The sequence below is a fragment of the Panthera pardus genome, unplaced genomic scaffold (assembly GCF_024362965.1).
Source record: "Panthera pardus isolate Hobbes unplaced genomic scaffold, ASM2436296v1 HiC_scaffold_8, whole genome shotgun sequence".
Taxonomy (NCBI): domain Eukaryota; kingdom Metazoa; phylum Chordata; class Mammalia; order Carnivora; family Felidae; genus Panthera; species Panthera pardus.
In genome coordinates, this window is record NW_026527013.1 from 54,430,130 (window position 1) to 54,441,331 (window position 11,202).

Below are 11,202 nucleotides of genomic sequence, written 5' to 3' on the forward strand. Positions count from 1 at the left end.
GGCTCTGCTCCTTTTGGCCATTTCACTGTGAACGTTGTCTCCTTCCTCTGGGGCAGATGCTGACCTTCATCATGCTGGCCCGACTGGCTACCCTGTGTCCCGCACCTGTTCTGCAGAGGGTGGACCGGCTCATTGAGCCACTCAGGGCCACCTGCACCGCCAAGGTAAGCCCTCCTGCCTAGCCCTGGGCACACCTACAGATTATTCAGTTACCATTTATGGGTTGTATATGAAGTGCTTCATTTAACTGTTGTTGTCACCCTATAAAGTACTTCTTATTGTCACCACTGTATACACAGAGGAACAGAGACTCAGAGAGGTGCAGTTATTGATTTGGGCTACCCAGCTAGTAAATTGCAGAGCTGGGATTCACACCCACCTTTCTTTCGTTCATCAAACATTTCCTGGGTGCCGGCCCTTGTAGCAAGGTACTAGGGATACCACATTGAACATGGTGCATTCCCTACTCCCACATCCTAATTGGAACACTGAGTTATTCTCTTGGAAAGATAGAAACCATTGATCGGGTGATTGATCCAGGGCAGAGTTGCTGCTAGGCTGGAGTGCCTCAAGGGTCAGGGGAGGGATCTGGAGTGGAAGGCCTGGGGGAAAACTGCAGCACTGGGAACAGAGCCTGGTGCCCAGTAATTATCTGTTGACTGAAAGAACTAATCTGGGTTTTGAAAGGGTAGGAATTAACCAAACGAGGGCAGAGTATTTCAGATTGGAGCTTAAAGAGGAGAGAGATCTATAGAACAGTGATTTTCAAGTTGCAAAAGAGCAAAACCTTTTCCAAAAAAATGAAATCTTTTGTGGCTAAAACAGATAAAATTGGTAATTTCTTAATAGAAACCTACCTTTTAAGCTTCAGTTTGTAAACCTATGCATGGTATGAAGTCATAGAAAACAGTGGTTCTGCAGGGCCATTGCAGTTTTGACAGATTCAAAGGCCAAATCACTTCTAGTTTTCTTGGAGCTATACAGCATGGAGAAAAATCCCAGTTCACAGGGAAAGGCTGCAAATGGTGTTGCAGCATCAGGACACCCTTCCACTCGGCTAAGATGGCAAGAGGAGCTTTGATCTGAGGCCCACACAGAGGCCACTCATTCTGGCTGCCCAGAGGGCACTGTGTGTGGGGCACTATGATGAAAACTTGCTGCATCCAAGTCCACGATCCCTCATCCACTGAAACCTACAAAGCTCTGGAAACCAAAAGCTTTTTATTTTTTTTTTAATTTATTTTTTTTAATGTTTATTTTTGAGAGACAGAGCGCAAGTTGGGGAGGGGCAGAGACAGAGGGAGACACAAAATCCCAAGCAGGCTCCAGGCTGTGAGCTGTCAGCCCAGAGCCCAGCGCGGGTCCTGAACCCACAGACCATGAGATCATGACCTGAGCCAAAGTCAGCTGCCCAACCAACTGAGCCACCCAGGTGCCCCACTGTGTTAAGTCATTTAATCCTTAAAAGCAACTCTATGGAAAGGAGGCTGTTACATATAGAAAGGGAAGTACAGCTTAGAATGACCACCTGAAGTCACAGCTCTTACAGGGCAGAGCTATTTGAACCTGATTGTTCAACCCCAATGCCAAGCTCTTAACCATTACACCGGACTCTTCAAGGGAAAGAGTCTTTGGGTGAAGTCAGGGGCATGGAGAGGAATTTGGACTTTATTCCATAAGCAGTGGGGGGAATTCTGAGATCCTCTAAATAAGTGGAAGAGGGTGGGGGATGAAAAACAAGGCAGACAAGGCAGTTTTGGGTATTTGCTGTGCCGAAGAGATTGCAGGGCCAGGCACCTGAGTTGGGGGGAAGAAGCCAGGCCAGCTAGATGACTGTCATAGTGATCCATTCATTCAATTAAGTCAGATGGTACCACCAAGTCATATGATACCAAGAGTCTGTTTTTAAGCACAGTGAATAAACATAGGCTGAATCTCCTATCAGGGGCAGGAGACAATTAACACTTTATAGCAATTGTCACCACTGAATTATTTATTTTTTAATTTTTTAATTTTTTTTAATGTTTATTTATTTTTGAGAGAGAGAGAGTGTGAGTGAGGGAGGGGTAGAGAGAGGGAGACACAGGCTCCAGGCTCTGAGCTGTCAGCACAGAGCCTGATGCGGGGCTTGAACTCACGAACCGGAGATCATGACGTGGGCTGAATGAAGTCAGAGGCTTAACAGAGTGAGCCACCCAGGTGCCCCCATCAAATTACTTATTAATGAAAAGAAAGGTGGACAGTTTAGATTGGCTGGTCCGAGGCCCCCTAGGTGACTTTGAAGTTGATTTGAATGACAAAGAATCACCCTCTGGAGAAACCTACCAGTGTAAAAGTGCAGGAGAAATCTCAGGACAGGAGACTGAAGTAGGGGGTTATGCTGTGATTTAAACTGGGAAAGCTTACTACAGGTGGTTGAGAGGAATCCAGAGACTAGTGAGGGAGGCTGTGATGCCAGGCCAGGTCAGGCTCAGTAAAGGATGGCTCGTTTTTTTCCCACTTTAGGTCAAAGCTGGTTCCGTGAAGCAGGAGTTTGAGAAGCAAGATGAGCTGAAACGCTCCGCCATGAGGGCTGTGGCCGCCCTGCTGACCATCCCGGAAGTAGGGAAAAGCCCCATCATGGCTGACTTCTCTTCCCAAATCCGATCCAACCCCGAACTTGCTGCCCTCTTTGAGAGCATCCAGAAGGATTCTGCTTCAGCCCCCAGCACAGACTCTATGGAGCTCAGCTAGTGCTTCCCCAGTCCCCAGGTGGGCCCTTACCAAGAGAAGGGGGCCTACCCAAGCCTGAGGCCTCACTGTCCCCATGCTGGCCAAAGGCCTCTGCTTTTGCCCTTTCTTCATCTCACTGGGGGGCCGTCCTGCTCCTGGTCGGGGCTTACAGTGCCTTCTCCAGGGACCCCAACTCGAGGCCCCCAGCAGGAGCTGCAAGGCTGCCAACAGTTGGACCCTGTAACTCAGGACAGTCATTCAAAGCAACAGGGCATGGACGTTTTTCCAAGCCCTTCGGCACAAATAGTGGATATGTGACTTCACACTGGGCAGTCTACACCTTCAAACTGGGGAGTCCCTGCCTTACAGAGGACTAAGTAGTGTTTAGAAATACTCTTGTGCTCACAGCTGTGGAAGGTTAGGAGGCAGCCGGCTGGCCTTCTTTCCCACCAGTGTCACTCACACCTCTCCCACTTTTCACTTCACTTGATCTGATAGGCCAAAAATTCATGCTTCGGCTGGGCATCTGAAAAACTAAAGCTACTTCTCTGAGCTTCTTGCATTTTAGAATTCAAAATGCTTCCTTTTCCAATTGGTAGTGATGATTCAGAAATTGGTATTTTTGCAGGGGAGGTGGTTGGGATAGAGAATTAGATCTGTTTTTTTTTTTTTTCTAATTTCAAAACGCTTATGTAGTCAAATGGGAAACCAGAAAGCACAAAGGAAGCAAGACCACCTCTTCACGCCACCCCTCCTATAGGTGTAACCAGTTGGTTTGTGTCCTTCGGAGGAAGACTTTGAACATGTTCCTAGTTTTTAGTATTGAAGACACAAATATTAAGCGACAGATTAAAAGAATTTTCTGTACTGTCCCAGGTTAATAAGAGATCCTTGTTACTTTTTCTCTGCACAGTTCCTCTACTAGGCATGTCACCATCCGTATGTTTCCCCAAGTCAGTTTAAAGAAATGAAAATGACCAACATTTACTCAAATGTTTCAGACTAGGTTTTGAACTGGAGGCAGCCCACCTGTAAGACCTTTTTCTAAGGGACTTAAAACCGCTCATGGCTAGCCTGCCAAGAAAATTATAACCAGGGTAGTTCTTTCTGCTCAGTTGACCAGGTTGGTAGGGAAAAACACCCTGTATGCAGTTGTCTTGTTCTGGAGTCTACATGCCATATCCCAGGACTATATACTGCCACTTGCTACCAGTTCTTAGTAAAGTGGTACCCTAACTTTACACAGGCATGCCTGACTTTATCATGCTTTGTAGATCCTGCATTTACAAACTGAAGATTTGTGGGAATCCTGCGTCCAGCCACGTCTGTCAACACCATTTGCTCATCTCATGTGTCATATTTTCCTCAGTTCACGTTTTCATTATTGTATTTGTTATGATCTGTGATCTTTGATGTTACTATTAGTGCCTGAAGAGGTGACGGAATTGCTATAATCTCATGAGAAAACTTTTAACGGTGGAGTTGAGATGGAATCTGCTCCTGGTGAAGGTGCTGTTAGACTGTTGAAATGACAAAAGAACTGAAGAATATTACATCAGCTTAGTTGATAAAGCAGTGGCAGGGTTTGAGGGGATGGACTCCAATTTTGAAAGCTCTCTGGGTAAAGTGCTCATATTACATGCTACAGAGAAGTAGCATTCTTGACTCCATCAATGCAGCAAACTTCATGGTCTTAATTTTAGTAACTTGCCACAGCCACCCAGTCTTCAGCAACCACCACCCTCATTAGTCAACAGCCATCAGCATGGAGGTAAGACCCTCCACCAGCAAAAAGATTACCACTCATAGAAAGCTCAGGCAGTTATTTTTGCAATAAAGTTATTTTTAAATTAAGGTATGCACATTATTTAGGTAAACTATTGCACATAATAAATTTGAGTATGGTATAAACATAACTTTTATATGAACTGGGTAACCAGAAAATGCGTCGGACGTGTGACTTGCTTTATCACAGTGGTCTGGAACCAAACCAAGCCTGGGCCTCCAGAGGCATACCTGTAATTAACAGGGCTAAATTCTAGCTATTGTTGCCTAGAGTGTGGGCTGTAGTTGAAAAGGAAGCTTGATTATTAAATCCTGAATACCAATCAAGAGGCTATATCATGTTAAGGATCCCACATCTTCAGAAATTGTTCAATTACCTGAAGCAGCCAGCTAGGGGGAAGGTTATAAAAGGGAGACTGCAAATTATCTTCAGACACCCAAGGCTGATCATATAGTAGAGGGATTTTTGTCATCCTGTCATGGTTTAGGACAGAAGCCACAGGATGCTATTTCAGCACCAAATAAGTAAGGGAGTAAGGGATTCACCTGGATTCTTTCATGCAGTTTCTCAATCACGAGAACCACATAGAGTAAATGTCATCCAACTTTACATAGCAAACCTAAGAATGACTACTTGCTCTGAGCTACAAGGTCCTCCAGTTAAGGGAGGAACCCACCTTGGTCTGAAGGCCAAGTCTCCCCTACCCCCAAATGGAGTGGACAAGGGTGATCTGGGCACCAGAGGCCTGTGCCCTATGAAGAATAAAATATCCTTTATAAACCTCTTCCAAATGGAAAATTCCAGAGTATTAACCAGCAGTAAAAAAACATCTGTGACAACTTGTCTGAGTAGGAAATTGAAGAGTAAAACCAAAGAGGGAAATGCCAGATGGTAGTTTTATGGTTTTATTAACACAAATATGATGTGCACATAAACTGTCTATTCATTTTCTTCGCTGCGCAGTCTGGCATTGGGATTCGTGACTCTGATGGCCAGCTGGGCTGCTCTTTCCACAATGGCTTTACGGTTCTTGGAGGAGACATTGTGAGCAATCTCTGCACAGTAAGATCTGGAAGAGAATTGGTTAGTGAGTAGAGTAAGGAGGCGCTGGTAAATGGCTGATGAACAAGACCTGCACAGCCCTGAATCCCAACTCTCTTAAAATGTATGGTACCAGCAGTAAGGCTCTTAAAGTATTCCCAGGCAGTGACAAAAGCACTCTCATTGTTCCCTCTCACTTAATCCTTACAGCAGCCTTATGATCCATGTATTGCCTCCATCTTACAGACAAACCATGGCCCTTAAAGGTGGAAATGAATTCCCAAGTCAGATATATAGAAACAGACAGGGCTATCATGGCTCAGACCCAGACTCCAAGTTCAAAGGTACTCCTCTATCCTTCTAGTCCCATGAAGTTTTAAAACTCTCTGCAAAGTAACCAAGAGCAGAATCCAACAGTCTGATTAAACCAGGAGCTTCCTGGCTCAGACATTAATTTACTTGTTTGCTGCTGACAAAATTCAAATTGAGAAGTAACATTGCCTAAAGTTGCCCAGCAAATAGCTATACTTTAACCCGCTTAACAGATACTGTTCCAACTTACTCATTCCTCACAGCTGCACCATACCCTGGTTTGGTAACAAACTGGCCCGAAGCATTTTATGACGCCATCAACAGCTAATTAAGAAAAGATACTGTAGGGGCACCTAGCTGGCTTATTAGGTGGGTCATCTGACTCTTGATCTTGGGGAGGCGAGTTTGAGCCCCATGTTGGTGTAGAGATTGCTTAAAAATGAAATCTTGAGCAGCTAGGTGGCTCAATCAGTTAAGCGTCTATTGATTTTGGCTCAGGTTATAATCTCATTGTTTGTGAGTTTGAACCCCAGTCAGCTGGAGCCTACTTTGGGTTCTGTGTCTCCCTCTCTCTGTCCCTCTCCTGCTCATGCTCTCAAAAATAAACATTAGAAAAAAAAATGAAAATCCTGAAAAAAAAAAAAAAAAAAAAAGACTCTAGGAGAAATTTCAGCAAAGGAAGACTGTAAGAAGTGACTAAGGCAATGGGGCATACTGAGTTCTCTTTAAGAACTCCAGCAAAATAGCTTAACAGACAAGCAAACTAAAAGAATTTTTTCATTTTCTATAAAGGAGGTTCACTCAAGCTCAAAGTAGCTATATTCTGAAATGTTTCCATCTTTGTTCTTAACACTTAAATCTTTTCTTCCCCCCTCGATAACTCCTCAGGTCCTCGTCCATATATATATTTAACATATGAATCATCTTAAATACCTTCCCCTCTGCCTAGGCATTTTCCCCACATGATCACCATTTTGAGTGTATATGTAACATTCCACCCGCTGCTTGTACTCCCACCATTCACAAATTACACTTTCAATCCTTCAGTTACTGCTGCAATGATCAGCCTTACAAAGATTTTCTGCTTTTCAGTTTATTTAAGGACAAATATCCAGAAATGCAACTTGTGGTGTAAAGGTCACAAATTCCAAAAATTTCTATAGCTCTTTACACAAACTGTCAAGCTATTTAAAAAAAGTACTTCTTTGGCATCCAGCAGCATCTGCAACTCATGTTTGCTGCCCAAGTATCTTTAATAGGAATATAAGAACACCATTCCCTCCAATCCAAATTCAAAGCATCTAAATAACTTCCCACGTTAAATGTTTTCTCATCCCACTGTCCCCCTTTTGGCCTAAGCAAACCAAGTCTCTCACAGAGCTCATAAAGTGTCTAACTTTCTCAAAACCCTTGAAAGGAATGCTGTGAATCCTCGGTCACTCTAGCATCTCTACAACTTTGTGAGCCATCCTGATTGCAAAGCCTTCCTCCTTTTCTCTACCTCAGATCACAGAGCTCTTAATCAGACAGCAACTCGTCTATTCCTGGAGATTTTGGAAGAGGCTACACTATATCCCCCATACCTCCACATAAATAAAGCCACCATTCTGCAAAGAACTGCCAAAAGGATCCTCCAGCGTTTTTACTGTCAGGCAAAGTCCTGTCTTTCCAGGTCTCAGGTCTCTATACTTACCGGGGGAAGTTCCCTCACCCTGCTCCAGCAAAGGAAACCTTTCTAAGCCCCCAACAAGCATTCTTTAAGCTCCCTAGAGAATATACAACTCCTCCAAATGCATTCTATCAAGTCCCTACCAAAATTGCTCACAGATGCAGACTTCTGACACCTGAACCCAGAAGTGGGGCCCAACTCACTTGTTGCACATCAGCAGCACCTCAAGCTCCTTGACATTGTGGACTAGGAACTTCCGGAAGCCACTGGGCAGCATGTGCTTTGTTTTCTTGTTGCTCCCGTAACCAATGTTGGGCATCAAAATCTGGCCCTTGAATCTTCTGCGCACCCTATTGTCAATGCCTCTGGGTTTCCGCCAGTTGCGCTGAAATAAACACAGGAGGGTTAGTGCCTTTGCCAACACCTCTTCCTTTTAGAGGAAAAAAGGGGGACCCAATGAAAAGGAAACATGCCCCAACAGCTGTCATTGGGTTACAGTTCACCTTTATTTGGTGGAGAAAAATAGGGGCTCCTGCCTTTGAGCACCAGGAATATAGACTCACATCCACACGCCTAAATAAAGGAAAAACAAACTACAGACTGATAGATAGAATGTGAGGGGATTGTGTATACAGTAAGGTAAAGAGTGAAGAGCATGGGTTCTAGCACTGCACTCAAGATACAAGTTTTCTCATCATAAAATACGGATAATCTACTTCTCATAACCTCTTAAGGCCACCTAAAATGATACAAGCCTCTAGACACGTCAAAACAGCCAAACGTCCAATTCATACTATAATGAAGTGACTGAATGCCAATAAGGCGTACTCAGACCTAAGTTTCTAGAGAGCTCTTCCACTAACTGGACTGGTTCATCTGCCAAATGTGATCTTCTGACCAGGTGATACCATAAATCCAACAGCCCATTTAGGGGCTCCTTTCTCCACCCCAACAAACACTTCCATCCCAGGACCATATATACCTTAATTTTGACATATCGGTCTGACTGGTGCCGGATGAACTTCTTGGTCCTCTTTTTAACGATCTTGGGCTTCACCAGAGGTCTGAGGGCAGCCATGATGCCTTCAAGAAAGAAGCAGAGATGGTGACAGAGTCCTAGAAGGAAGCTTTCCGGCTCAGGCCTTGAACATTGTTGCAGAGTGTCTTCCAATCTCCAGCTACTGAGCAAACTGGGAATGGAATGGGTACCTCTGCCAGGCTTGCTTTCCCTCCCGTTTCCGAAGCTGGCAGAATACGAACCACTCTCCAGATGCGATCCTGGGAGGTCAGCAGTCACTTCATACACTGAAGAAAAAAGCACGCTCTAACAGCTAATCTAAAACAAATGCGGGCCCCGGACGGCTCAATCGGTGGAGCATCCGACTTCAGCTCAGGTCATGATCTCACACTCCGCGAGTCCGAGCCACACATCGGGCTCTTGTGCTGACAGCTCGGAGCCTGGAGCCTGCTTCAGATTCTGTGTCTCCCTCCCTCTCTGCCCCTCCCCTGCTCATGCTCAGTCTCAAAAATAAATCAAAACGTTAAAAAAAAAAATTAAAACAAATGGACCCCCAAAAGTTCTCAGCTTGCACAGGGGAGCAAATCCCACACCTGGCGCCCCAAACCCCAGACAGTCCAATTTCCTTTTCGTTAGGCAGAACTTGGACAATCCACAAGAACCTGAGCCTTAGTTGTTTTCTCACCTGTAAAATGGAAAGGATACTGCACGTTGAATGCTTGCAGTGACTGGAAGCAGAGAAACCTATTATTTCCCCTAGAGTGCTGCTGCTCTACAATTCTCTCACAACAGACCTATAAAACCATAATGTACTTATAAGATGCTTCTAGGCCTTGGAACTTCCTGTTCTACCTGAAGATCATCCGAGGACCGGCCTTACCGATTACCCTAGTTTTTTTTCCCTACTGCAGCACCCTTTTTGTTCTCTTCGCTGCTTCGATTCCTTTGTTCAGCACACGGTACTCCGTGAACTTTGTGTTCGATAAACGAACGCACCTCCGCCCGAAACATTATTTCCTCGCAGACAAGGATGCAGTTTTATATTCTCAGAGATCCTTCGTTAACTGAACCGATCGACTAGCAGCAATCGATCGTTTTGTTTTGGCGGTCTGGCCGCAGCAGCAACCCCAAGACCAAAACCGCAGAGGAGGGAGCGTCGGTCGGCGTGAACAAAATACACGCGGAAACACAACGCTGACCAAAACTGGAATACTCCTGCCCTCGGACTGGAAACTTCTGGTGGCTCCACAGTCCCTACAAGCCCGCGCTGCCTAGACCCGAAAGGGCGACCTTCACTGCCAGGCCTCAAACAAACTGTCGGCAACTCTGAGAGACACCAGGCGGCCTCCGTAGGGCGGCCAAGTGGCCCTGGAAAGCAAACCTCCATCATCTGCTGGGCCGCTTCGTTCTGTTCCTGTACGTGCTCCAGCCAACCGACAAGGACAAAGCCCACCAAGACGAGTGCTCGGAAGGGCAGGCCTCCTCACCACGAAGCGACAATACCAGATGAAGACCGCAGAGATGCGGATGGCCAACGATTAAAACTCACCGAGTTACAAACGGCTGCCACCTCCGCAGGCAGCTCCGAGGAAGAGAGTGGAAGGTCGCGCGCGAAGGCTGATGGGACTTAACTTCTGGGTCCTGTCAGGGAAAAAAAGAGCACTTACTGCGCTTGGTCCTTCAAAGGAAAGAAAGACATTTCAGAGAAATACTGTAAAAAAGTCGAGGAATACATGTGTTTTAATATATATTAATATCTAGAAGTACTGCTGGGGATTTTTCATACCTGCCGTAGGACTACGTAGGATATTTGGAATTCTTTCTGAGCTTTTAAGACCTGGTGGGGGCATCCACTTCCGCCAGAAATTGAAGCCGTTCTTCCGGAGAACAATCCAGTTTTTAGATTATTTCCGCCCGCGTTTCTTCTGCTATTAAGTGCGCCTCTTGGTGGCCAAGAGGGAACAAAACAGAGTCTTCCTAATATTTCCCTCACGTGAATTTATAGAGTAAGATAGGAACGAAACCGTAACAGCTATCATTCCATGGGTTTCGCGATCCTTCCCACAATTCTGCAAGGTAGTTCTATTTTTTCCCCATTTTGCCTATGTTGAAAGCGACGTTTGGGGATTTGACTCCAAAATCCACACTTCTGATCATTCAGCTAACCTGCCTAGTTTTAAATAGTTGTTGATGGTTTTGTTTTGCTTAGATTTTGTATTTAAGATTATTGTAAAAAAAAAAAAAATCAAATTTCAGGACGAAAAAATTGTGCATTGATTCCGCAATTTGAACACAATACAGATGTCATCGCTGATCTTGATAGTAGTTCCAGGGGCCAGATGGGGACAGAAGCTACACTGGATTGTGTTGTTGACAGGATGAGAAGTGAGAAGGGAAGAGTGTTGACAACTCCTTCCTGAGATTTTGACTGTGAAGGGTAGGAGTTTGAAGAGACCCAGAGGAGCGAAATGTGAAATGTCTTGTCCAAGGTCGCACAGCTCACAAGTGATAAGGTTGAGACTGGAACCCTATTGTGCCTGTGACTACACCACACCTCATGAATCCTGCTTAGCCAGCCGGCTCTGGGAAGTCAGATGGGATGCAGAGAATGAAAGCACTGTGCTAACAGCAGCCCACATTATGTGTGTTGTGAAGGGAGAAGGT

The 11,202-nt window shown here is 45.2% G+C and overlaps 2 protein-coding genes and 1 non-coding gene across 4 annotated transcripts in view; 1 reads left to right on the forward strand and 2 right to left on the reverse strand.

Moving 5' to 3' along the window:
- Positions 1-4,628, forward strand: part of CAND2 (cullin associated and neddylation dissociated 2 (putative)) — a 33,362-nt gene extending 28,734 nt beyond the window's left edge. For both annotated transcript variants that reach the window (XM_053898430.1, XM_053898429.1), the window contains exons 14-15: positions 57-164; positions 2,506-4,628. In XM_053898430.1, the coding sequence (XP_053754405.1) occupies positions 57-164; positions 2,506-2,733 (336 nt within the window). In that variant the 3' untranslated portion in view covers positions 2,734-4,628. The remainder of the gene's footprint in view (positions 1-56; positions 165-2,505) is intronic.
- Positions 4,629-5,389: 761 nt separating this feature from the next.
- RPL32 (ribosomal protein L32) lies at positions 5,390-10,209 on the reverse strand. Its single transcript, XM_019433622.2, has 4 exons — positions 10,088-10,209; positions 8,503-8,603; positions 7,724-7,905; positions 5,390-5,567 (listed from the first exon to the last, which is right to left on the reverse strand). Exons 2-4 carry the CDS (start codon positions 8,596-8,598, stop codon positions 5,438-5,440), a joined length of 408 nt encoding a protein of 135 aa, XP_019289167.1. The 5' UTR covers positions 8,599-8,603; positions 10,088-10,209; the 3' UTR covers positions 5,390-5,437.
- LOC128775791 (small nucleolar RNA SNORA7) lies at positions 8,669-8,808 on the reverse strand. The gene has a single exon (XR_008420763.1). It is a non-coding gene; the product is annotated as a small nucleolar RNA SNORA7 (small nucleolar RNA).
- Positions 10,210-11,202: the final 993 nt, after the last annotated feature.

Coding starts and splice junctions, on each gene's coding strand:
- RPL32 (XM_019433622.2), bottom strand. CDS start 8,598: ATGGCTGCCCTCAGACCTCTGGTGAAGCCCAAGATCGTTAAAAAGAGG. Junction 7,906..8,502: donor ACCGATATGTCAAAATTAAG/GTATATATGGTC, acceptor TGTTTATTTCAG/CGCAACTGGCGGAAACCCAG. Junction 5,568..7,723: donor GTGCTGCTGATGTGCAACAA/GTGAGTTGGGCC, acceptor ATTCTCTTCCAG/ATCTTACTGTGCAGAGATTG.